Consider the following 25742-nt stretch of genomic DNA (forward strand, 5'->3'; position numbering starts at 1 on the left):
ACCAGGCTCCCCTATCCCTGGGATTCTCCAGGCGAGAACACTGGAGTGGGTTGCCATTTCCTTCTGCTATATATAAAATAAATAATCAACAAGGACCTAATGTATAGCACGGAGAATTCTACTCAATATTCTGTAATAACCTATATGAGAAAAGAATCTGAAAAAGAATGGATATGTGTATATGTATAAATGAATCACTTTGCCGTATACCTGAGACTAACACAACACTGTAAATCAACTCTAATATAAAATAACACTTTTTAAAAATGTTCCAGTGTCTTCCACTATGAAGCCAAGCACTGAGCTGCAGTGGAACAGCAGTTATAATAACAGAAGTATTCGTTGAGTTATTGCAACAGGTACCTCTTTACCTTGTTACTCCTTCTCAACTTCTTCAGAAATCTTCCCATCTGCCCTGTGCCTGCTACAGACACATGTGCTGGCCTCATAGCTCCCTGTCCATATCTGTATCACTCCTCTTACCAGCCTGTGTGTTCATTATCTGTTCAGATATCTGTCTCCCACCTGGGACCATCAACTACTACAACAAGAAAATATAGATGACTTATGTGTTCTGTAGGAATACAGCTAGGAGAATAGCTTGATTTGCTGAAAAAGTTTTTGAAAATCTATTGAAAGAAATGACCTTTGTATCTAAAGCCAGATATGTGAGTACTGGTTTGTTATGAGAAGGAAGGAGTGAAAGGAACTCCAGGTAGATTAAAGGCATGGTGTGTTTGTTGGTCCATTGACTAATGTTCATGAGGTCCTGCCACGTGTCAGGTACTTTGCCAGGCACTAGGGGTAGATGGTCGGAGAAGGCAATGGCACCCCACTCCAGTACTCTTGCCTGGAGAATCCCATGGATGGAGGAGCCTGGTAGGCTGCAGTCCATGGGGTCACTAAGAGTCGGACATGACTGAACGACTTCACTTTGACTTTTCACTTTCATGCATTGGAGAAGGCAATGGCAACCCACTCCAGTGTTCTTGCCTTTAGAATCTCAGGGACGCAGGAGCCTGGTGGGCTGCCATCTCTGGGGTCACAAGGAGTCGGACACGACTGAAGCGACTTAGCAGTAGCAGCAGCAGCAGGGGTACATGGTAGGTTGATTTGGCTGCAACAAGGAGTATGTAGAGCAGGAGGTCATTGGAGTGAGGATGGGGAGATGGGCTGCACCACAGATAAAGGATCTTCTTGAACTGGCTGAAGAACCTGCCTTTAACCCTGGAAGCCAAAGGAGGCCTGTAAAGGGTTTAAGCAGGTAAATGCTAGAATCAAATTTGGTTTTAAATGCAGGGGCTATCTACGCGCAGATATGAAGAGATTCACAGGGTATATCATTAAGTGAAACCAACAGTATACAAGAAACAGTCCACAGTGTGCTACCTTTTATGTGATAGAGAAGGGGAAATAAGAAAATATCCATATATCTGCTCACTGATGTGAAAATAAACAGGAAGAATAAACTAGAAAACAAAAGGATTGGGTGGGAGAAAAGATGGAAAGGAGGCAGGTGGGAACAGAGTAAAGGAAACGGGAATCCAAGACACTTTTTTTTATATAGTTCTGACTTTTGAGACCATGCTAAAAAAGAATCTATGGGAATGGAGAAAAATCTCTGCAGTGAAATACAAACAAGAATGAATGAGAGTGGGAAAGAACTACCTAAGTAACTTTTGAAAATAGTACTTTGAGGGTATGCTGTTGGCTAAGGACAATGGAGCTGTAAATAAATCTTGAACTCTGTTTTTCACAGAGGTGTGGCTAGCACTTCTGAAATTACTTTATGCATATTTTAGAAGTGAGAAAAGTACATTGTAGATAATGGAAACAGTTTGCTAGAGAAAAGAGTTTAATGGTATGGAATGAGAGGAGGTTACAATTGACTTTGTGTAGTGTATGAGTATGCATTTGGGGTTTTTAACATGGATAGGTGGATGGAAGGATGGTTGAAAAGATAAATAGCCAGAGATGAGCTATGTGTGTATACATGCGTCTATTTCCTAGCTCTGTAACCGATAGAGCCTAGAAGCAGTGACACCTTAGTAGCAGAGAGCATACCTAGCACCCAAACCTTGGTTTCAAACACCATTCTCCACTCAAAGGAATCAGGGCTCTCTAAAAAAATCACTGATTTTAGGACCAGTACTGAGGAAGTACAAGATGAGCCTGAAATATTTTGTAATACCAGAAAATAAAGATGTGATCAAAGAATGATAGGAATATGTGTGAAGAACAAGGAATGACTTTGAATGACCTTGCTCTGGCCAGATCTGGAACAATTTGGAATCAAAACAAATAATGATGATAATAGATCATAACCCATTGAATAAAGTAAGAATCCATGAATATAAGTAAATATACATTATGTGGAAATGCAATGAGCATATTTTACTTATATATTTATCATGTATATTTATATAAACATATTTTATATATCTATGGTATATGTCATATTTATAATATAAAGAAAGTATAGTCTAGTATAAAAAATAAGGAAGAGAAAGCTCTCTCTTACAGTATAATCAGCTAATAAATATAGAAGCGAGGGTGGAATTAGAAATTCACTATCATGGTAATAATCCAGGAAAGAACCATCAGTGGGTGCTAAAACCATCAGTGGATAAAAGTTTGATGAGCAGTTACAAAATTACTACAACCTGGAGCAGGATATCAAGCTCAGAAATCTCCAGCACAACACAAGGCACCCAGCTGCTGGCACCCGATGGCTTGTTACATCGCTCAGCGTTGTATTTGCAATAGGATGGTAACAATAATGATTTATTTAGGCTCCAGTATGTGATAGGCATTATACTAGGTGCAGTTGAGGGGGGGGGGGGGGTGGTATGTTTGTTCTTTGCATATATTAACTCAATCCTAATACTAATTCAGTGAGATTTTTTTTATTAGTTATTCTTGTTTTTAAGATGAAGAGCCCAAGGTTCAGGAAATGGAAAAATTTGTCTAAAGTCCAATAGTTGATAAGAGGCAGAATCAGGACTCAAATCCCCTGCCTTTTGAGTTCAGGTTCCTTGGTGTTCTATCATGCAGTGTGTCTCTGGGTCCTCCTAGAGCTCTGCATTTCTGAAAGTATGCAGAATGGCAAGATCAGAGAGGCATTTTTAAACAAAAGCACCGGGGGATTCCTTCTTTCTTCTCGCCATATTTACTAAATGTCTTGCCTCATTTTCCTTATCTAAAAATAGGGAAGGCAAAGCTTAATTCCCATGGTTGTTATGAGGATGAAACTAGATGACATATATAAAGCAAAGAGCACAATGTAAAGTAAGCATCCAGCATCAGTGTTTATAGCAGTTGCAATGCTGAATTCCCTTGTATGATGGAAAGTTTTTCTAAAGGCCTCACTTTTGGACTGAGTTGATAATCAGTGGCCAGATCGTAAAGAGCTGTATGTATCATGAAAAGAAGACTACGTTTTATTCTACAGGCAATAGAAACCACTGAAGAATTTTATGACCTGGGAAGATGTGATTTGGTTGGCAATTTAGAGCTGATCGAGGGGAAGAACGCAGAAGCCAAGGCAGGCAGACTGGCAGGAGGCTGTAGTCAGAGGCCAGGCAGATGAGGGTCTGAGTTAACAGACCAGCTGGCGTGATGGGGGAGGGGGCTGATGTGGGGCACAGTGGACAGTCACAGTTTCAGACTGGTGCCTGGGCTCGTAGGCGAAAAAGAGCGAGGAGCTCAGCCTCAGACCTCTGGCCTGGGTATTGTGTTGGTTTTTCTTGCGCATGATCAGAATGCAAAGGAGGGGCAGGTTGGAGGCGTGGAAAGGTGCTCATTCAGGGTAGTCTGGGACAAACAAGGAAGTCACAGTGGATAGTTGAATATGCAGATCTGGAGTGACGGGAGCGTGCAGGCCTGGAGGTGGCGCCAGTGGTAAAGAATCCGCCTGCAATGAAGATCCTTGGGTCAGGAAGATCCCCTGGAGGAGGGCATGTCAACCCACTCCAGTGTTCTTGCCTGGAGAATCCCATGGACAGAGGAGCCTGATGGGCTACGGTCCATGGGGTCACAAAGAGTTGGATGTGACTGAGGCAACGAGCAGCGTGCCTGGGAGTTGTTGAAGTTATGGAGGTGGATGAAGTCCCCCGGAAGGGATGTAGGGTGAGGATGGGGTAGTATTCAACACACAGTATTTAACAGTGGCGAAAGAAGTGGAAGGAGACTGAGGAGGAACACTTAGAAAGATGAAAGAGTTTCCAGGGGGTTGTTTTCGGCTGAGGATAAGGCTGCAGAGAGTGCAAAGAACGCAAGGAAGGCTTGAATGTGCCTGTTGGATCTGGCAATTGGGTCAGTGGTTTTGACCTTAAAAATAAAACAGCCAGTTATTTTAACAGCAAATGGATTTATTCACGCATAGCAGAGGAATTGCACTTTGGAACAAGTGAGCTGTGGCAAAAGCCACAGGCGAGTCCAACATATAAAAGAGAGGAATGTTATTTTATCAAGAAAAAGGAGGAAGTTGAGAAGGGGGTGTTTTGAACAAAAGTCCATGGGACGAAAGTGAGAGTTCATGGTGATGACCATTACTCATTGGTTGTTGAGTTGCTGCGGTAGTCAATTTCCTTTTTTTTTTTTCAAAGAAACTATTTATTTTTCATTTATTTATTTTGCTGCTCTGTGTCTTAGTTACTGCATGTAGGATCTAGTTCCCTGACTAGGGATTGAACCCAGGCCCCCTGCATTCGGAGCACAGAGTCTTAGTTACTGGACCACCAGGGAAGTCCCTGGGGTAGTCAATTTTTTGTAGGAAATGCAATGTATATCTTTTCCTGTTGGGCCTATGCTTGATGGTTCTTTCCCATTAATACTTCTTCTGTTGGGGTCCAAAATCACTGCAGACAGTGACTGCAGCCATGAAATTAAAAGACGCTTGCTCCTTGGAAGAAAAGTAATCACCAACCTAGACAGCATACTAAAAAGCAGACACATTACTTTGCCAACAAAGGTCTGTCTAGTCAAGGCTATGGTTTTTCCAGTGGTCATGTATGGATGCGAGAGTTGGACTATAAAGAAAGCTGAGCACAGAATTGATGCTTTTGAACTGTGGTGTTGGAGAAGACTCTTGAAAGTCCCTTGGACAGCAAGGAGATTCAACCAATCCATCCTGAAGGAAATCAGTCCTGAATATTCATTGGAAGGACTGATGCTGAAGCTGAAACTCCAATACTTTGGCCAGCCAATGCAAAGAACTGACTTATTTGGAAAGACCCTGCTGCTGGGAAAGATTGAAGGCAGGAGGAGATGGGGATGACAGAGGATGAGATGGTTGGATGGCATCACTGACTCAATGGACATCAGTTTAAGCAGGCTTGGGGAGTTGGTGATGGACAGGGAGGCCTGGCGTGCTGCAGTCCATGGGGTTGCAAAGAGTCAGACATGACTGAGCAACCGAACTGAACTGAACTACTGCGGTCTAGGATTGACAATTGCTCCTGTAATTGACCTCTGTGATAATTGCATGAGAGCTCCCCCTTCTGGCCTCCCCGCTCCATTTTAGTGAGCTTTCCCTTTATTAAGTTTCACGACTGCAAACTAGGCAAGACCAGGTGCCCAGAAACAGAATTCAGTTGGCCAGTGGATTAAGAAGAAAAATCAAACTTTTTAAGGAGAGAAACTAGAGTTTGGATGCTCCCTGATATACAAGCATGCTCACTCCCTTGCCATGTATTTCTTCCCACTATTGGCGAGCTCTGACTAATGGAAGGGCTTACAGAGGCTCTTCTTACAGAACATGTATCTTCTGCCTGCACTTTCCCTCGGCTCTAGCTCAGCCCTCCAGGTCCATACCAACCAAGTATATGTGCCACCCCAGAGAACTGTCCAGTCTGCCTCCTCATTCCATCATCTCTTCCAGCCCCTTCACCATTCCTCAGATCCCCAGACTCACAGACTTGCCTTCAACCCTGACTCTCTACGGTGGATTCTCTTTTATCAAAACTGGGCTTGATTTTCGGTAACATCAGTCTTTATTTCTTGTCCTATTAGGCCGATGACTTTTCAACATTTTTAAACCTCAACTCAGAATAAGAGATACATTTTGCACTGTGATAGGTGGATGCATGTATGTATAACTGAAAGGAGATGCACTCTCATTTTCAATTCCATCATTCCATTCCATTCTGTGCTATTCTATTATCATGTTTTTAGAGGCTGGTCTTAGCCTGCCACATTAATTTCACAACCCATTAAACTGATTTAGAACTGATGGAGCCAGAAGGGGCTCAAAAGAAAAAATATTAAGTATTTGTCTGAATCCACTCCCTCCTTTCTTAGGCTCATCTGCACCAGGAAGGCAGGCCTTCCCTCTAATTATATTTTTGTGGTTCTAAGAGGAAAGAGTCACTAAGATGCCAGCCAGCCTTGAGGGGGAGGGTTGGTATTTGAATTTCCAGAGTGGCTTAGTGACTCATCAGAGGAAGGTAAGCAGCTCTAATGGTGGAATTTAGAAATCAGTGGAGAAGAGATTGGCTTACCTTTCAAATCACGCCCTGTGGGCTACTGTCCCTGTACTTTCTCATGAGACAGCCTGGAGTATTTTCATGCCTGGAGGATGCTCTTAGGTGGCCTTACTACCACCTCTGATGAGGGATGTTTAAAATTTCCCAGAGTTTAGGAGTATGGCTGCCTCTTTATATGGGCTACCCAACCCCCACCCCAGCCATCCAGCTGTCTGGACTTGTCCTTGTCTGGTCTGTGTATCCTCTTCTGACTTCCCTGGGGTGGCGTTCCCCCACTGCTTGAAAACCACTGCCTCCAATAGAGCTTTCAGCAAAGAACATTTGGAGATTTTTTTTTTAATAAGAAAAAATGACATGTATTCTAACATTCTCATTCACAATATCTTTTCTACTCTCCCTAGGAAGAGCAAGGATTTCTGAATATACCTTGACTACAGATAGAAGGATATTGTTGCCTGAGGAATAGCAGAGGTCTTCTCTCATCTGCTCAACGATAACCTGCTGGTGCCATAGACACTTGGGTCCTTGAGAAATTTCCTGAAAGGCTTGTCTGTTGCGTACCTGCAATGAGCCAGGCCCTAAGCTGGGCCACGGCTACAGCCTGGTGAACAAAACTCTCTACCAAGCCTCAAGCGCTCACACCCAGGGAAGATGAGTGAAGATCGGTGGGTGTCCCTCACTCCAGAAGAATTTGGCCAACTCCAGAAATATGCAGAATGTAAGTAAACGGATGGACCCATCTCGGGTGGGATTTCCTCTTGGTTGGGGAGAACATTTTTGGAGAGCAGAGTAGCAAAGCAAAGAGTATGAGATCAACTTATTATCGCCTTATAAAAATAGAATTTGTGTCTTTAAACATAAAAATGCAATTATCTTTATACTCTATAAATGATACATTCTCACCAGAGAAATCTGGAATATCCAGGGAAGAAAAATAAAAAGTAGGTTAAAAAACCACAGCTACATGCTATGAGCATTTTGTCACACTCTCGTCCTGTGTATATTGCTTTACTTGGTTGAGTTCCTGAATATACCTTTTTCCTTTTCGGTCTTCATTTTTTTTTAATAATGTAAGATTATGTTTTCTCAGCTTGTCAAAACCTCTTTCTAGCCTACCTTTTGAAAGGCTGCAGGCTGCTTGGTTACCATATTACTCAGTCATTTGCTTTAATATACTCTTGTGTTTGGACCCAAGGCCTTCTTTCAGTAAGATACAAAATTCTGATGCATGTCACTTCCTTCACTTTGTATTGAAAAGCCTGGGCTTTCATATAGGGCTGTCGGTTTCACTAGCTGCACCCAGGAACAATGTCAGTGCACCAACACACAGTCGTGGCAAGGCCTACGTACACACACAGCCCCACAGTTGTGCCCCCCACAGGCCACTCCTAGTCCTGACTGTTGACAGGAGTTGGTCCGGGCTGACCGCTTCACTCTGCACACACAGTACCCATCATGACTGCAATGGCACTAATTTTTACAGAGCCCTTTGTCTCTCAGAGCCCTCAGCAGCACTCCTAACTCCACCCCATTTTTCTAACTCCTCTCCCTTCACATTAATTGTGCTGGTGTTTTTGTAGGTCATTCGATCTGTCGCTCCTTGACCTGCCCTACAGCGCTCGCCCAGGCAGATCATCCTCTGAAGTAGGGCAGCCTGCCCCACTTCCACAGGGCACTGGTCTGGGAGTCAGGGAGCCAGGCTCAGTGCCAGCTCTGGCGTTGTCTCTGTGATGTGACAGACCTTAACACCCACCCCACCCCTTAGATCCCCTCCCCACACCCCCAGCCTTAGTGTCCTCTTATGCAGACTGAGAGGGTTGGACCAGATGATCTTTCCCTGTGGTCCCTCCAGGCCTAACACCCCATGATTCCATGTGATCCACCTGTAGGACTACTGGTCTGTCTCTTCCCGGTACCCTGGAGCCCATGGCCTCTTGTATGACCACAGTAGATTTAGAGAAGTCTAAAATGTATTGGCAAGGAGCAAGGAATCACCCTCCAGGGTAAGTGTTAGTCATGGGCTTCCTTGATGGCTCAGATGGTAAAGAATCTGCCCACAGTGCAGGAGGACCCAGGTTCCTCTGGTTTGGGAAGATCCCCTGGAGAAGGGAATGGCTACCCACTCCAGTGTTGTTGCCTGGAGAATCCCATGGACAGTAGAGCCTGGCAGGGTTTCACGGGGTTGCAAAGTTCATGGGTCACAAAGTCTGTCTCTCTCTGGTACTCTGGAGCCCATGTCCTCTTGTATGACCACGGTAGATTTAGAGACCTCTGAAATGAATTGATAAGGAGCAAGGAATCACCCTCCAGGGTAAACTCATCTAATTCTGCTCACTCTGTGGGTCAACAAAATATCAGGCCCTGTCAGGGAGGAAGAAGAAGCAGAGAGATAAGGCTTTGCCCGAGGAATCGGAATCTTGTTAGGGCATCAGAAATGTACTTTGACACAAGCAGAGAACAGACTCAAGGCAGCAGGGGAACCATACACAAAGGAGAAGGAAGTTTAGAGCTGGAGGAGACTGAAGGAAGTAGCTTAGGATGTGGCTCAGTCAGTAAAGAATCCACCTGCTATGTGGGAGACCTGGGTTCCATCCCTTGGTCGGGAAGATCCCCTGGAGGAGGGCATGGCAACCCACTCCAGTATTCTTGCCTGGAGAATCCCCATGGACAGAGGATCCTGGTGGACTACAGTCCACGGGGTTGCAAAGAGTCGGACACGACTGAGCAATTAAGCACAGCACACACAGGATGACAGAAAGTCTCTCACAGTTCTTAGGGGCAGAAGTCCAAACTCCAGGCTCCTCCTGAGGGCTGTGAGGGAAGGGTCTGTTTCCTTGGCTTACAGATGACTGTCTTCTCCCTTTAGTTTTCACCTGGTGCTCTCACTATGCACGTGTCTCAGTGTCCAAATTTCCCTCTTTATGTGGAAAGCCTTTTTTTTAATCCTTACTTTTTAAATTTGTTTTTTATTGAAGTATATAGTTGATTTACAATGTTGTGTTAATTTCCACTGTACAGCAAAGTGACTCAGTTATACATATATACACATTCATTTTTATTTTCTTTTCCATAATGATTTATCAAAGGGTATTGAATACAATTCCCCATGCTATATGATAGGATTCTGTTTATCATCCTGTATGTAATAGCTTGCATCTGCTAATCCTAAACTCCCAGTCCATCCCTCCCGCACCTCACCTTGGCACCACAAGTCTGTTCTCTGCGTCTGGATAGAGTCATTTTGGATTGAACCCACCCTACTCTAGCAAGACCTCATCTTAACTAATGACCTCTGCCATGACCCTGTTTCCAAATAAGGTCACATTCTGAGGTACTGAGGAATTAGGACTTCAACATATCAATTTGCAGGGGAGACAACTTAACTTGTAACAGAATTCATCTGGGTGAAGTCTGTGGAGAAAAGAGTTTAAGACGTGAGTAGTAGATGGTGGGGGGAGGAGTTGAAACAGGGGGAGCAAAGGTGAAGGGGAGCAAAGGGGGAGGTTGTCTGTGCGGAGGTAAGAAGAGCTTCTGGGCCAGGTGAGAAAAAGGAGCAGGAGGGTGGGGAGGCAGACAGGGGCGGGAGGGGGTAGCAGGAGGCCTGGGGCCCTGCCTGTCAAGGCGTGGCCTTTGGACCAAGCGGCAAAATGCAGAGCCATGGATCTGATGGCTGCATGCAGGGTGATCTGGATGGGAAAACTGCCAGGTCAGGGAGGGCGGACAAGTCCTTTGGATGAAGGATGACGTTTCTCATCTGAGCTGAGGCACAGAGCTGAAATGGGAAATGTGGCAATGAACAGATGCTAATTCGTGGGAAATTACTGAGGAAGTATCCTCAAAACTTGTGGAACAAAAGGAGGCCGGCAGAGATACCTCAAAGCCTGTGAATCTGTGCACAGTACGGGACAGAGGGGTCCAGATGTGGCAGAGCCATTGTGGAGGCAGGAGGTGAAAAGAAACTCAAGTGTTTGGTAGGAAGTGGCTCCTCTGCAGTCTCTTTTTTCAACCATCAGCTTTATCCTTCTTGGATCCATCCTCATTTTGTCTGTGTCCCAGGACAGGACAAGGGGCTCTAGCACCATTGTTTTAACAGAAAAGAAAAAAAAGATACGATTCTTAGAAAATGATTAATCCTCAGAGGAAACCCTGAACAAGGCACTTCTACCAATTTTAGACACATTCTGGCATTTAGTCATATTGCATTGCCATAGCAACTGCTCTTTCATAACCATAAAAACAGGAGCTTTACAACAGCGAAATAGCTGAAGTGTACAGGCTGAAAATTGAGAACTTTCTCCAGTGGAGTTCTAGGTAGGAGAGGCCAAGAATTTCAGGACAAGAGGTTTTCAGTATGCTGTTTCAAGAGCAAAAACCCTGCATTCGCTGGTGTGCTTCAGTCAGGGGGAAGCTATGTTAAACTACCCTTGGATATTATATATATATTATATAATTGACAGTGGCATGGCGTGCATGCGTGCTTAGTCATGTCCAGCTCTTTGTGACTCTATGGACTGTAGCCCACCAGGCTCCTCTGTCCATGGAATTCCCCAGGCAAGAATACTGGCATGGGTTTCTTTTTCCTACTCCAGGGGATCTTCCTGACCCAGGGATGGAATAGTACCCAGGTCTTCTGCATCTCCTACATCAGCAGGTATATTCTTTACCACTGTGCAATGTGAATTAAGAGTGCTTGTCAAAAGAATATGACAGTTTAAGAAGCTTTTTTTGTTACCAAATAAAAACAAATGTAAAAATTTTGAAAGTGAAAAGATGAAATTTAAAGCTACTCATGATCCTGTCACACTTCTCTGATGACTCAGTGGGTAAAAAATTCCACCTGCAATGCAGGTGGCGCTAGTTTGATCCCTGGGTTGGAAAGAGCCCCTGGAGGAGGAAGTGACAACCCCCTCCAGTATTCTTGGCCTGGAGAATTCCATGGACAGAGGGGCTTGGCGGGCTACAGTCCATGGGGTCACAAAGAGTTGAACACGACCGAGCGCATGCGTGCGGGCACACACGCACAATCCTCTCTCTCTCAGTGATAACCACAACCCGTATGTTTATGCATAAATATAAATATTAAAATACATATTACACACATATACATATATTTTTAAAAACAAACATCTAGACTATTTTGTGTGCTGTTTTCTTCACTCTAACAATATGTTTCAGTTATCCATTGCCGTGTCAAAACAGGCTCAAAACTTGATAGTTTTGGTTTTGTTCCCATGATCCTGTGGCTTGGGCACCTGGCCTGGGCCCAGCAAGAAGACTTGTTCCTGCTCCACAGTGTTTGGGGTTGCAGCTGGGATGCCTCACGTGACCCCGTATGGCCTGTTCACTCACTTGCAGGTACCTCAGTGCTCCTCCATGGGGCCTGTTCCTCCAAGCACTTTCTCTTCCTCCCTGGTGGCTCAGAAGGTAAAGAATCTGCCTGCAGTGTGGGAGACCCAGGTTCAGTCCCTGGGTAGGGAAGATCCACTGCAGAAGGAAATGGCAACCCACTCTAGTATTCTTGCCTGGAGACGTCTGTGGACAGAAGGGCTTGATGGGCTACAGTCCAGGTCACAAAGAGTTGGACATGACTGAGCAACTAATACTTCAACTATTTTTCAGGGCCTCTCCACGTGGCATCTCTTGCCAGCAGGGTAGCTTGGACTTTGTACATGTGGCTCAGAGCTCCAAGCTATAAAAACAGCAGCAGACCTTTTCAATACCTGGGTTGAGTGCTAGACCATAACTCTCTCCACATTCCATTGGTCAAAGCAGTCACAGGCCTGGGCCAGACTTGATGGGGTAGAGGAATGGACTCCACATCTCATGGGACAGTGGCTCACATAGTGGAGGAAAACTGACAGAGCCATCTCTGGACACTGCCTAGCGCACAGCATGTCAGGGTGCATTTCTGAATCACCCAGTACTTTTCAGAAGCATGGCTTTTAGTGGTTATAGAGATTTCTTTTGAGTGCATATACATTATGTTATTTAACCAAGTTACTAGTTGTGATCCTGCCTGTGTGATCAGTCACTCCAGTCGTGTCTGACTCTTTGCAACCCTATGGACTGTAGCCCATGATGCTCCACTGTCCATGGGATTCTCCAGACAAGAATGCTGAAGTGGGTTGCCGTTTCCTACTCCAGGGGATCTTCCGGACCCAGGGATTGAACCCATGTCTCCTGCATCTCCTGCCTTGGCAAGTAGATTCTTTACCACTGAGCCTCTGGAGAAGCCCAACTGTGATCATAGGATGTATTAATAGACTCATAATTTCTAGTAAGGCAAACAAATATCTACATTCTCTCCTACGCTAATCAGGCCTCTCTAGAGAACTGGATTTATTTCTGGGCACCGCAGTTTACTACAGTTTACAATGGACAAAGCAGAACTTGTTGGGAAGTGCCCATAGCATGGTGAGGGGCCTCAGGGCCTCGTTATGAAGAAATAGATGAAAACACTATGTATATTTGCTGGAAAGAGGGAGACTCAGGGAAGAGTGAGGGAGCACTAGTTGTATTTAAAATAGCCACAGTACTATTGTGGGAAAAGGGTGTAAAGTTAATGGTGAATGGCTTTAAGAAGTAGCTTTAGGACAAATTGGAGGAAATCATCAGAAGAAAGACTTTAAGGGATACATTGCTTCCTAATGATCAAACCTGTCTAAGATGGAACAGCATGGACTCAAAACCACTGTTTCCTTTTGCTAGAACTGTCTGAGCAGAGTTGGCTGAGACATTAAGAGAGATTGGAGCATTAGATGTCTGGTTGATTAAATGACCTTCATTAGCCCTTTCAATACTTAGTTTCTATGTTTCAACGGGTTTCTCTTTCAACTTTGGAGAGCATGAGCATATGGAAATGCCTTCTACTGACCCACCTCCTCCTAACAGCTTCAGAAATATATTGGCTTATTGTCCTGATCCTGTCATTTGGGGAGAGGGTTTTTTCCCCATGATTTACCAAGGACAGAAATTATCCTCTTATTCATAAAGCAAAAAAGGAAAAAAATCCTGATAAAACATCCATTTTCACCTCTAATTCTCTAAGAAATGAAGCCAAACATTTCCCACATCAGTTAGTGGTTGCTTGATTTTGTAGACTTTTTAAAGCTAGGAGAGATCTTCAGTTCAGTTCAGTTCAGTCGCTCAGTCATGTCCGACTCTTTGTGACCCCATGAATCGCAGCATGCCAGGCCTCCCTGTCCATCACCAACTCCCGGAGTTCACTCAGACTCATGTCCATCAAGTTGGTGATGCCATCCAGCCATCTCATCCTCTCTTAGCCATGATCAAATCCAACTACCATCCATTTTACAAATGAGAACACTAAATTCAGAAGAGCTCAGTGATTCCCGAAGGTCACACAGAAAATCAGTGGCAGAATAAGAATTAGAACCAATGTTTTCAATTTGAGGTCAAGTTTAATTTGTTTCACTTCAGTTCCAACAAATTAAACAGAATCTACCCATTGGAGCTCAACTTTCAACCATGCATTGATTTTATATATATATATATGTATGTATGTATGTATATTCAATAGAACAAAATTTTTAATAAACTTTTTTTTGCTGAAGATTTTATTTAGCTCAGTTAGTGGAGGGGCCAGTAAGACGTTAAAGTTGAGAAGTAAGATATGGTCCCTGGATGGATACAGATGAAATCCATAAATTCCTAGTTAGGCAGTTTCATAAATAAATGCAAGGATAAGATTGCTTTGTTGTTGTTCAGTCGCTCAGTCATGTCCGACTCTCTGTGATCCCGTGGACTGCAGCGTGCTAGGCTTCCCTGTCCTTCACTATCTCCCAGAGTCTGCTCAAACTCACGTCCATTGAGTTGGTGATGCCATCCGACCATCTCATCCTCTGTCGTCCCCTTCTCCTCCTGTTCAAAATCTCTCCCAGCATCAGGGTCTTTTCCAATTAAGATTGCTTGGTTAGATACAAAACGGGTTATAGGACAACAAACCCTAATCTTTCGGGTTATCTGTTTCACAGAAGTTCTGTACATCTCTGCTGGAAAAAAAAAATCTGTAAGTTAACATATAACTTCACTAAGTCTGGGACATTTAATATGTTTTAATCAATAGTAAACAGTGAGGAAACTACCTACCTTCAACAGGCAGTGCTTAGATAGCCTTTGTTCCATATGACATTGAAAAGATGTGTTGCCTACTTATTTTTCTTATTTCTGCGTTTTAGGGACTTTTAAAAATAATAGTGTCATACAAAGAAATAGAGACAAAACTGGGATTTACTTCAGTGCCCTTCTAAGGCCCTTAGATGGGACACCACCACCCACCCCCAACTTTATGTTTCTATTCTATTTAGGTCTTGACAGAAGAATCTGAAGGTCTTTTCCTCCTATATTCTTCCTTCCATAACCTCAGGATAATGGGAATAAATGAAAAGAAAGGGATCCCCAGGCAGGGTTCCTGGGCAGGAAAGCTTAACCCCCATGCTGCTTCCCAGGTGCTGAATTCCAACAGATAATCAGGGTACTTGGTGTTGAGTAGCCCTGATAGACTCTTCCTTCCTGAACAAAAATTTTCAATACATTTTTAAAAGATTGAATCAGTAACTTGTGCTATTCAGAAGTATATTTCAGTAGAATCAAATTAAGGCAGTTTTTTTTTACTTTAACATGTAGGGAATTTATAGCTCAAAATTCAAACCTGTCAGTGTAACATAGGAGTCAGAGAAAATGTTTAGGGCTAATTTGTAGAACAGTGGAAGGCTGTAAGTAAGCTTTCTTGAAACTTTGCTATTTATATGTGCCAGTAGAGTGAGATTTAATCAAATGTTCATGGAACCCTGGGCCCATAAATGATCGTGTCTAGGTGCTTCCATCTTGAAAGGGATAATCACAGCTATTTCTCACACACACCTCTTTTGATACAGCTGGCCTTCTTTTCATTAGTAATGACTGGAATTCTGCCCACAAGCAGTCACAGAAGCTATGGATAGGGAGGGACTTCATTGAAACAGTGGCTCTCAAATTTGAATGTGCACATAAATCTTTGTTGTTTTTCAGTTGCTAAGTCGTGTCCAACTCTTTGCCACCCCATGGACACCAGGCTTCCCTGTCCTTCTCTGTCTCCCAGAGGTTGCTCAAACTCATGTCTATTGAATCAATGATGCCAGCCAACCATCATCCTCTGTTGCCCCCTTTTCCTCCTGCCTTCAATCTTTCCCAGCATCCCAGGGTCTTTTCTAATGAGTCAGCTCTTCACATTTGGTGGCCAAAGTATTGGAGTTTCAGCTTCAATTCTTCCAGTGAATATTCAGAATTGATTTCCTTTAGGATGGACTGGTTGGATCTCCTTGCTGTCCATGGGACTCTCAAGAGTCTTCTCTAGCACCACAGTTTGAAAGCATCAATTCTTCAGTGCTCAGCCTTCTTTATGGTCCAATCTCACATCCATACATGACTACTGGAAAAACCATAGCTTTGACTATATGGACCTTTGTTGGCAAAGTGATGTCTCTGTTTTTTAACATGCTGTGTAGGTTTGTCATAGCTTTTCTTCCAAGGAGCAAGCGTCTTTTAATTCCATGGCTGTAGTCACCATCCACAGTGATTGTGGAGCCCTTGGATTCTGTTAAAATGCAGGTTCTGAATCAGTAGGTCTGGGCTTGTTCTGAGATTCTGTCTTTCGAACAAGCTCCCAGGTGATGCTGATACTGCTGGTCCAGGGACCACACTTTAAGTTGCAAGAAGGTAACTATTCTTGCATTCCTCCACCTATGACTGATGAGACCAAATTATTTGGAGAAAAAGTGGGAAATCTTGCTAGCAATGCAAATTCTACTTGTATAAAAAGCCATACCAGTCATTCAGGTCATTTATGATAAATCAGAAAGTCTAACTATCCTGAGGAGGGTTTTCTTTACATCGAAGCAGTGGGAATTTTGGCTGATAAAGTATTTTTCTCTTATTCTATATATAACCTTCAGAAGTGCAGCAGAACATTCACTTCCATGGGTTTTCCCAAGTAGTTAGCTTGGTGGGCCCCAGTGGTCCTCAGCCTTAGCTGCAAATTGGAAATACCTGGGAGGCTTTAAACGATTGTGATGTCCTGCCCACACACTCCCCTGTCTCTGGACCATTTAATTATCACCTGTAGGTGTGAAACCCAGGCATCAGGGATGTTTGAAGCTCCCCTGGTCATTTCAACATGCAGCCAGGATTGAGAACCACTGGTCTACCTTTCCTCCCTATGCCTCTGGGAATATAGGACATATGGAACAAGCGTGACAAGCCCAATTCCTTTTTTCAGTTCAGTTCAGTCACTCAGTCATGTCTGACTCTTTGCGACCCCATGAATTGCAGCACGCCAGGCCTCCCTGTCCATCACCAACTCCCGGAGTTCACTCAAACTCACGTCCATCAAGTCGGTGATGCTATCCAGCCATCTCATCCTCTGTCGTCCGCTTCTTCTCCTCCTCCTGCCCCCAATCCCTCCCAGCATCAGAGTCTTTTCCAATGAGTCAACTCTTCGCATGAGGTGGCCAAAGTACTGGAGTTTCAGCTTTAGCATCATTCCTTCCAACGAACACCCAGAACTGATCTCCTTTAGGATGGACTGGTTGGATCTCCTTGCAGTCCAAGGGACTCTCAAGAGTCTTCTCCAACTGCTGCTGCTGCTGCTAAGTCGCTTCAGTCGTGTCCGACTCTGTGTGACCCCGTAGACAGCAGCCCACCAGGCTCCCCCGTCCCTGGGATTCTCCAGGCAAGAACACTGGAGTGGGTTTCCATTTCCTTCTCCAATGCATGAAAGTGAAAAGTGAAAGTGAAGTCGTGTCTGACTCTTTGCGACCCCATGGACTGCAGCCTACCAGGCCCCTCCGCCCATGGGATTTTCCAGGCAAGAGTACTGGAGTGGGGTGCCTTCACCTTCTCCAGTCTTCTCCAACACCACAGTCCAAAAGCATCAATACTTCGGCGCTCAGCTTTCTTCACAGTCCAACCCTCACATCCATACATGACCACTGGTAAAACCATAACCTTGACTAGACGGACCTTTGTTGGCAAAGTAATGTCTCTGCTTTTCAATATGCTATCTAGGTTGGTCATAACTTTCCTTCCAAGGAGTAAGCGTCTTTTAATTTCATGGCTGCAGTCACCATCTGCAGTGATTTTGGAGCCCCCAAAAATAAAGTCTGACACTGTTTCCCCATGTATTTCCCATGAAGTGATGGGACCAGATGCCATGATCTCATTTATTCCATAAATTTTTGTTGAACATCAATTTTGTATCAGGCAGTGGGCTACATTCTGAGAAGAAGCAGGACAGGAAAAGAAGCATAACTGGGAGAATGGGCATATGCTTATAATGCCGCACATGCTTCCTACACATGCTTCCCACATTCCACCCCAGGGCCTGACTCGTTCTGGCTGCAAAGGTGGGCCTTTTGAAGCAGTGCTGCTGACCTGGAATCTCTGTTCTGACATCATCTTCCTCCTTTCTAGGACCCTTGGAAAACCCTACTCTTGCTTTTGTGCATCTTACTGTGTTCCTGACTTTCTGGGTACTTATAAAACTTCCTCATGCATCCCAGGCCTCACTGGAAGAAGGAAAATCTAGGGTTTTCCCCCTTCGTTCTTCCACTTTCCCTTCTCCCTCTTTGTGTCTGTTCTTCCCTGGGTTTAGAGTCATTTATTATCTTCCCGGTGTGTGGAATATGTTCCTCTAGGCTCAGCATCATGTTTTCGTGTGTGTGTTGTGACAGACAAGCCTTACAAGTCAGATGCAAATGTACAGGTTGCTTCAGGTCTGCTCTTGCAAACTGAGATCCTTGGGCCTGCATAATTGGTGTCTCCCAAGTCCTTCCTTGAAATGCAGAATCTCAGGCAATGATCCAGATCTACTGAATCAGAATCTGCATTTAAACCTTCTTGTTGTTCAGTCTCTCAGTCATGTCCGACTCTTTGCGACCCCACGGACTGCAGCACGCCAGGCTTCCCTGACCTTCACTATCTCCCAGAGTTTGCTCAAACTCCTGTCCATTGAATCAATGATGCTATCCAATGTTCTTATCCTCTGCCACCCCCTTCTCCTCCTGTCCTCAGTCTTTCTCAGAATCAGGGTCTTTTCCAGTGAGTTGGCTCTTCACATCAGATGGCCAAAGTATTGGAGCTTCAGCTAACCTTATCCCCAGGCAGTCCACTTGTATGGATTGGGAACTTCAAAGAATGGAGAGTTATCATGTACTTTAGATTTTCACTCTCTCCTACGGGTTTTCAGTTTCTCTTTTTAAAATTTTGCTTTATAGTTATTTCCAAGTTTAATGGAAACTTGATCAGTGTCTGATTAATGTCATCAGGGCTGCTAACTAGAAGATGGCCCATAAACATTGGGTCCCATTTCAGGCAGCACAGCTCACATTCTGCTGTGAACACCGAAGCTCCAGATGTGTCTGTTTGTTCAGACAGAGGACATCCCTGTCCCATGCAAACATGGCGTCAGAGATGCCTATGAGTAGGGCCAGATTCTCTCCTTAAACGGGCTTTGAATTTGCTCAAACACCAGGAACAATTTGGTTAAAATCTCAGAATTATTGGCATTAAGAAACAACTTTGGACTGAAACTTCCTAAAGCAGTTGTTATGGCTAGCAACCTTGATCACACCAAAGAGCCTTCTAAACTTCTGATTTCAGGTAAAACTGTGTACTGATGGTCCTGCCTTAGTGAGTTAATATAAAATGTGTTCGTACGTTGCCAACAGCTGAGTAAGTTGACTTGTTGGGTGGAGCTCTTTAGTGTTGTCCACTTAAACAATAAGGAATATTAGCCAAGCACATTTTCAGATTTTTTTTCTCTCTACCGCTTTTTTGCAATGGTTATCCAACATTTTCAGCAGCATTCTAACTTATTATTATTACTACTAATAAAACCACATTATAGAACACGGTTTCTCAACTTTGACTATATATATATATATGTTTGAAACTGCAGAAGCTTTTAACTTATACTGATTCTTGAGTTCCCCCAGAGATGTTGACTTAATTGGTCTGGGGTGAGGCCTGGGATTCAGTGTGCTTAGGGATCCTTAGGAGATTTTAACATGCAGCCTGATTTGAGAGCTATTTTCATGGAGAAAGGGCATTATCTTCTGATTTACTTGTATTCGTGTATCCAATGACTCTGACAACTGTGTTACACTATTAGATGTGTTAAAAATAAGAGTGACTCACTAGCTCTGTGTCTTTGAAAGAATCATTTAATTTCCATACACCTCAGTTTCTTCTTCTCTAAAATAGGAGTGACTTATCTGAAGGGTTATATTGTGGAGATTTAAATTAAATGCATTAGGGGCCAGGACAATGCTTAGCACATAGCAGGTACTCAAAATAGGAGTTGTTACAGCAAAGAACTGTGGACATGGCCCTGCTTTGCACACTCAGAAATGGAGCTCTGTCTCCTGTGTCTGGAGGGGGTCTTACAGCACAGACGTGGATGGGGCGATCTCTACTGAGGCTGTGCTCTCACACCCTCAGGCACACGTGGCCCCTGAAGTAAGATCAAGGAATGCTCTGAAGCAGCCCCTCATTGTTCTTAACTGTCTTCAAAGATGGCACAGTGCCCACTTATTCCTCAGGGAAAGGGAAACCCAGCCCTGAAATCGGTTGAGAAGAAAACAGATAAAGTATCAAAGGACTGCCAAGGAGAAAGTAATGGGTCTCAAGTTTGAGAATTAGGTTTTTTCCCTTTTTTGGTTTTTTTTTTTTAATGGAATTGTTTCCCTTTCAAAAAAAAAAAAAAAAGGAATTATTTGATGCTCTGAACTCATAAAAACCTATAAAGGAGATTGATGTAAATGTGTGGTGAAAAACACCTCTCCTGGAAATCCAGGAGCCAGCAATCTCTTGGATTGCTTTTTTCTATTTAATTTGAGGCTAGTAGTCAAAAAGAATAAACATGCTTCTATCTGTTTACTTCCCTGGTGGCTCAGACGGCAAAACATCTGTTTACAGTGCGGGAGACCCGGGTTCAATCCCTGGGTCGGGAAGATCCCCTGGAGAAGGAAATGGCAATCCACTCCAGTACTATTGCCTGGAAAATCCCATGGACAGAGGAGCCTGGTAGGCTATAGTCCATGGGGCCGCAAAGAGTTGGACACGACTGAGCGACCTCACTTTCACTTTCCTCACTTTCTGTTTACTTGAATGTGTCCATATGATGAATACGTGTGTATATGTTTATATGTAAGATAAATATATACACCTATGCATATATAGGGGCTTCCCTTGTAGCTGTCAGTAAAGAATCTGCCTGTAATGCAGGAGACCGGGGTTCAATTCCGGGGTCAGGAAGATCCCCTGGAGAAGGAAATGGCAACCCACTCTAGTATTCTTGGCTGGATAATCCCCATGGACAGAGGAGCCTGGCAGGCTACAGTCCAGGGGGTCACAAGAGTCATACACAACTTAGCAACTAAGCCACCACCACCACATGCATATATAAATTTGCATATCATACATTTAAGGATAAACCAGGATTAGCTCAATAGCACTTGAGAACCAAACAATTTCTGCGAGAATGAACTGGTGAATCTCTCAAGTGTAGCAGTAACAGGAAAAATTTAAGTGAAATCACTCCCTTGGTTCTCAATCAAAATGCTGTCTTTATGTTACTTTTGCAGAACCCACACCAGGAACACTCAAGCTCCAAATTTTTCATTTAAAAAAAAATGTGGCTACTCTTGGCTGAGCTGAAAATCTCCCATTGAAATTGACTCCCAAATATAGTGTTTTCCCCAAATATTTAAACTACTCCTAGAGTAATTTGAGTATAATGTATATGTGCCCTTGCGCTCCGCAGAAAGAGAGAGGCAGTGGAACTTCCCTCAGCAAAGCTGAGGAGAGGTGAGCCTGCTGTCCGCCAATCCAGCCCCTCAGCGAGCAAGAGACAATCAGACTCGACAGGTGTTCCCTCTAAGCAGTTCCGCTGTATTGCCACAAACTCTTGGTTTATATAGGCAAACGAAGGGGGCCCTACGAGGGACTTTCCATAGTTGCACCAATCACGTTAAAGGTCAAATTGTAATACGTCATAGTTGCACCAATCACGTTAAAGGTCAAATTGTAATATGTCATAGTTGCACCAATCATGTTAAAGGTCAAATCTTAATATACCATAGTTGCACCAATCACATTAAAGGTCAAATCTTCATGCGCTTCATTGTAACAGGAGTCTACGGTGATCACGCACTGTCCACGAGCACGGAAATCAAGAGAGCCAATCAAAAGTTTGAACAACTTAGGTCACACCCTCATCTCGTCCAGCAGGCGCCATCTTAGTTCTAAACCGCAAAGCTAGCCCTTCTTTTTTAAGGTTTCCCATGTAGGGCCCCACATGCCCTTAACTGAAATCTGACCTAATACTAACCTCTCTTCCATTCTTTTGCCTGAGTGACTTTTAAAAAACAGACCTGGTTCTGCTCTGCTTCTGAAAAACTTTTTAACAATTTGAAATTGATGTCCTTAAGTAGGCATTCAGTACCCCCACAAATCTGGCTCTGACTACTCTCTCCTTCTAACTTTGCCTAAAGGTCCTGTGATGCTCATCTCTCTCCATATCTTGGTTCACCCTGTCTCTTCTAAGAATACCCTGCCTGCTTCATGTCTGCCTTTCAAAACCTTACTTATTTTTTATAGCCCATCTCAAATGCCACCTCCTTCATAGGCCATCCCCAGTCCCCGCCCTAACCCTACTCCATCCTAGTTTCACTTCTTCACTGTTCATTTTACTTCTTACCCACTCGATGCTTCCTTGAGCTTCATATCATTATCGCAGCATTAATTACATAGTGCCTTGTGTTAGCAAATGTTTGGGAAGTACTAGTGAATAGTGCTTAAGGAAAAGCAATATAGACTTTTGACCCAGACTAGACCTGAGTCAAAACCCTGACTCTTAGGTAAGTCACTTAACTTTTCTAAATTTCAGCTTTCTTATTCTGTCAACTGAAGAAAATATTACCAAATTTGCACAGATTGGTAGGGGAGAGTATATGAGAATGTGTAGTAAAGGTCCTTAATAAGGAGTAACTATTATTACCACAGTTATTCAGATCCTGTCCCCAATTAGTTCATCAGCAGTACCTAGCAGTGTCTTACCCTCCATAGTATTTTCTGAATTGAGTGGAAGCAACCCAGACTGATGACATCTGTTGCCTGGATCTCACTGAGCTATTAGTTTTCCAACATCTGTTTTGAATTTCAGAGAGAAATGTCCATTTTTAGGCAAAAGCAACATTTTCCTGTGGCATTTCAATTTGTCTCAATCCTGAAATGATTATAACTTGTGCTTGATTGAATCCAAGTCAGCAAAGTCATGAAGAACAGCCCAGCACAGGCATATCTACTTTCCATGGGCCTAAGAAAGCATAACCCTCTATACAAAGAGCCCAAATACCAAGGAATCCCATGTCAGCATTTAATGACATTACCCTTTGTTTAGATGCTTAAATTGTGGCAGTAATGGAGCTTGAGAAGCTGTTACTTATTCACAATACTGTGAGATAGGGAGAACCCAGAAATTCTGGTTTTCTTTGATGTCTAGAGCACTGGTAACTACACAGGATGCACTCAGGATGTGACAATTATTGTCTTTTCTTGACTCCAAAGTCCCTTACAAAATAAAAGCCACCATTTTTTCTCTTGTAATTTCTAAATGACTTCCTACGGAAAGCAGAATTTTTCCAAACTACATGCCTATGAAGCCTGCCTCTGTTTCAGCACCAAGGACAGAACCTTGCCAGGCTTGATGCCCACCCATCCATTTAATTAACATTTTAAATGCTTTAAAATTTCTGATCAGATGTTTATTTGATCATCTAATGTAGTATTCTTCTGAGCACTAATAATGTGCCAGTTCAGTTCAGTCGCTCAGTCATGTCCGACTCTTTGCAACCCCATGAATCGCAGCATGCCAGGCCTCCCTGTTGATTACCAACTCCCAGAGTTCACTCAGACTCACGTCCATCGAGTCAGTGATGCCATCCAGCCATCTCATCCTCTGTCGTCCCCTTCTCCTCCTGCCCCCAACCCCTCCCAGCATCAGACTCTTTTCCAATGAGTCAACTCTTCGCATGAGGTGGCCAAAGTACTGGAATTTCAGCTTCAGCATCATTCCCTCCAAAGAAATCCCAGGGCTGATCTCCTTCAGAATGGACTGGTTGGATCTCCTTGCAGTCCAAGGCACTCTCAAGAGTCTTCTCCAACACCACAGTTCAAAAGCATCAATTCTTCAGCACTCAGCTTTCTTCACAGTCCAACTCTCACATCCATACATGACCACTGGAAAAACCATAGCCTTGACTAGATGGACCTTTGTTGGCAAAGTAATGTCTCTGCTTTTGAATATGATATCTAGGTTGGCCATAACTTTCCTTCCAAGGAGTAAGCGTCTTTTAATTTCATGGCTGCAGTCACCATCTGCAGTGATTTTGGACCCCCCAAAATAAAGTCTGACACTGTTTCCACTGTTTCCCCATCTATACCCCATGAAGTGATGGGACCAGATGCCATGATCTTCGTTTTCTGAATGTGTCAGTACTTGGTATGATATATAAAGACTTATAGTTCTGAAGGTAGAACCAGGCAGAAGATGGGCAAGTTAACAACTATAACACTATATAACAAGTGCTGTTACAGAGTTATGTACAAGTCATGTGGGAGCCAGAGGAGGGAGTGATTAACTGACTAGTAAAATAAGGCTTTTCAAGGGAGTCAGCATTTCAGCTGGCTACTGAGAATTGAGTGAAGTTTGCCATGCAGAAAAGAGACTCCATGGAAGAGTACACAGTGTGTTTAGAAATTTCTAGAAATGTGATTTGACAGGGCTGAAAAATGGAGTGAATGAATGGTTAAAGTAAGAGATAAGGAGTAGGCTGGATCAGATCACTAAGTACTTGTATACCGGCAAAGGGAGTTAAGCTTTATCCTAGAAAATTAAGAACTGTTTAAAGGTTTTGAGCAGAGACATGATCTAATCAGATTTGTGTTTTAGAAAGACAGTTCATACAGCAAGAGTGAAAATGTACTAAAAAAAAAAAAAAAAAAAGAACTGAGGGGGCAGAAAGGCAGACAAAGGTGACATTCTTCCATGTGGTTCTGGAAATGAGGGGCTGCTGCATCATAACCAGCATTATACATGAAGGATTGACTTGGCCTAGCTCCCATTTGCTGTTTACCAATGTTTCACATATGGGTTATGTCTTTCCAGATTCTTCCAAGAAGATAAAGTATGCCTTGGCTGAATTTAATGAGGGTGGGAGCCTCAAACAATATGGCCCACATGAGGTAAGAACATTTTCATTTCAAGCCTTTAAAAACCCCATGTTCTAGCCTTTCCATAATTTGCTCGAAGTTTAGCTCACTGTGAAGAATTTGCTTCTCAACACATTTTCTCCCAAGTTTCAAGTAAGCCATTGGTGCTACCTGGAGTTATATGTTCCCCAAGTCCATATCCTGGTGGTTCAGATGGTAAAGCATCTGCCTACAATTCAGGAGACCTGTGTTCAGTCCCTGGGTCAGGAAGATCCCCTAGAGAAGGAAATGGCACCCTACTCCAGTGCTCTTGCCTGGAAAATCCCATGGACGGAGGAGCCTGGTAGGCTACAGTCCATGGGGTCATAAAGAGTCGGACACGACTGAGCAACTTCACTCTCTCACAACCTCACAAGTCCATTCACCCTTTCAGCGTCTCTTCTCTCCTCAGATCTCTTATCCTCCTCCCCTCCTCGAGTCCCAGCCATCGACTGTTTTCTACGTCACTGAGAAAATAGAAACAATCAGAAGAACTCGTCCCCAAGATACTCATCTTATATACCCACCTAGCCATACTGCTTCTCCTGTAACTGGGTCAACTCTCCGTGCTCTGATCTCATTTCAGCCCCCTGCTTGTACACTCAATCCCATCCTCTTTGGTCCACTGACAGGCCTTGCTTCAGCAACATATTTCTCTCTTTCTCTCCCTCTGTCTCTTCCCACCAGTTTTCTCTATATATTAGATCTATCTCATCAACAAATAAACATGCTGCTATTTCTCCTATATTTAAAAAAAATCCTCTGACTCCACTTCTCCCTCCAGCTACCACTTCATCTCTCTCCTATCCTTTATCGCAAGTAAGCTGTTCAAAAGATGTGTCTATACTCATTGCTTCCAATTTCTCTTTTTCCCACTTTTCTGAAAGCTCTTCAGTCGGCATGTAGCCCCCACTCCTCCACTAAAACCACTAGTTGAGACAGCCAAGA

General features: G+C 43.6%; 1 protein-coding gene across 1 annotated transcript in view; it reads left to right on the plus strand.

The window, feature by feature from the left end:
• The first annotated feature begins 7136 nt into the window (after positions 1 to 7136).
• The window catches only part of DGKG (diacylglycerol kinase gamma), a 171381-nt gene continuing 152775 nt past the window's right edge, over positions 7137 to 25742 (plus strand). Inside the window, exons 1-2 of the mRNA XM_052658950.1 lie at positions 7137 to 7203; positions 24712 to 24788. Of these exons, the coding sequence (XP_052514910.1) occupies positions 7137 to 7203; positions 24712 to 24788 (144 nt within the window). The remainder of the gene's footprint in view (positions 7204 to 24711; positions 24789 to 25742) is intronic.

The sequence above is a fragment of the Budorcas taxicolor genome, chromosome 1 (assembly GCF_023091745.1).
Source record: "Budorcas taxicolor isolate Tak-1 chromosome 1, Takin1.1, whole genome shotgun sequence".
Classification (NCBI taxonomy): domain Eukaryota; kingdom Metazoa; phylum Chordata; class Mammalia; order Artiodactyla; family Bovidae; genus Budorcas; species Budorcas taxicolor.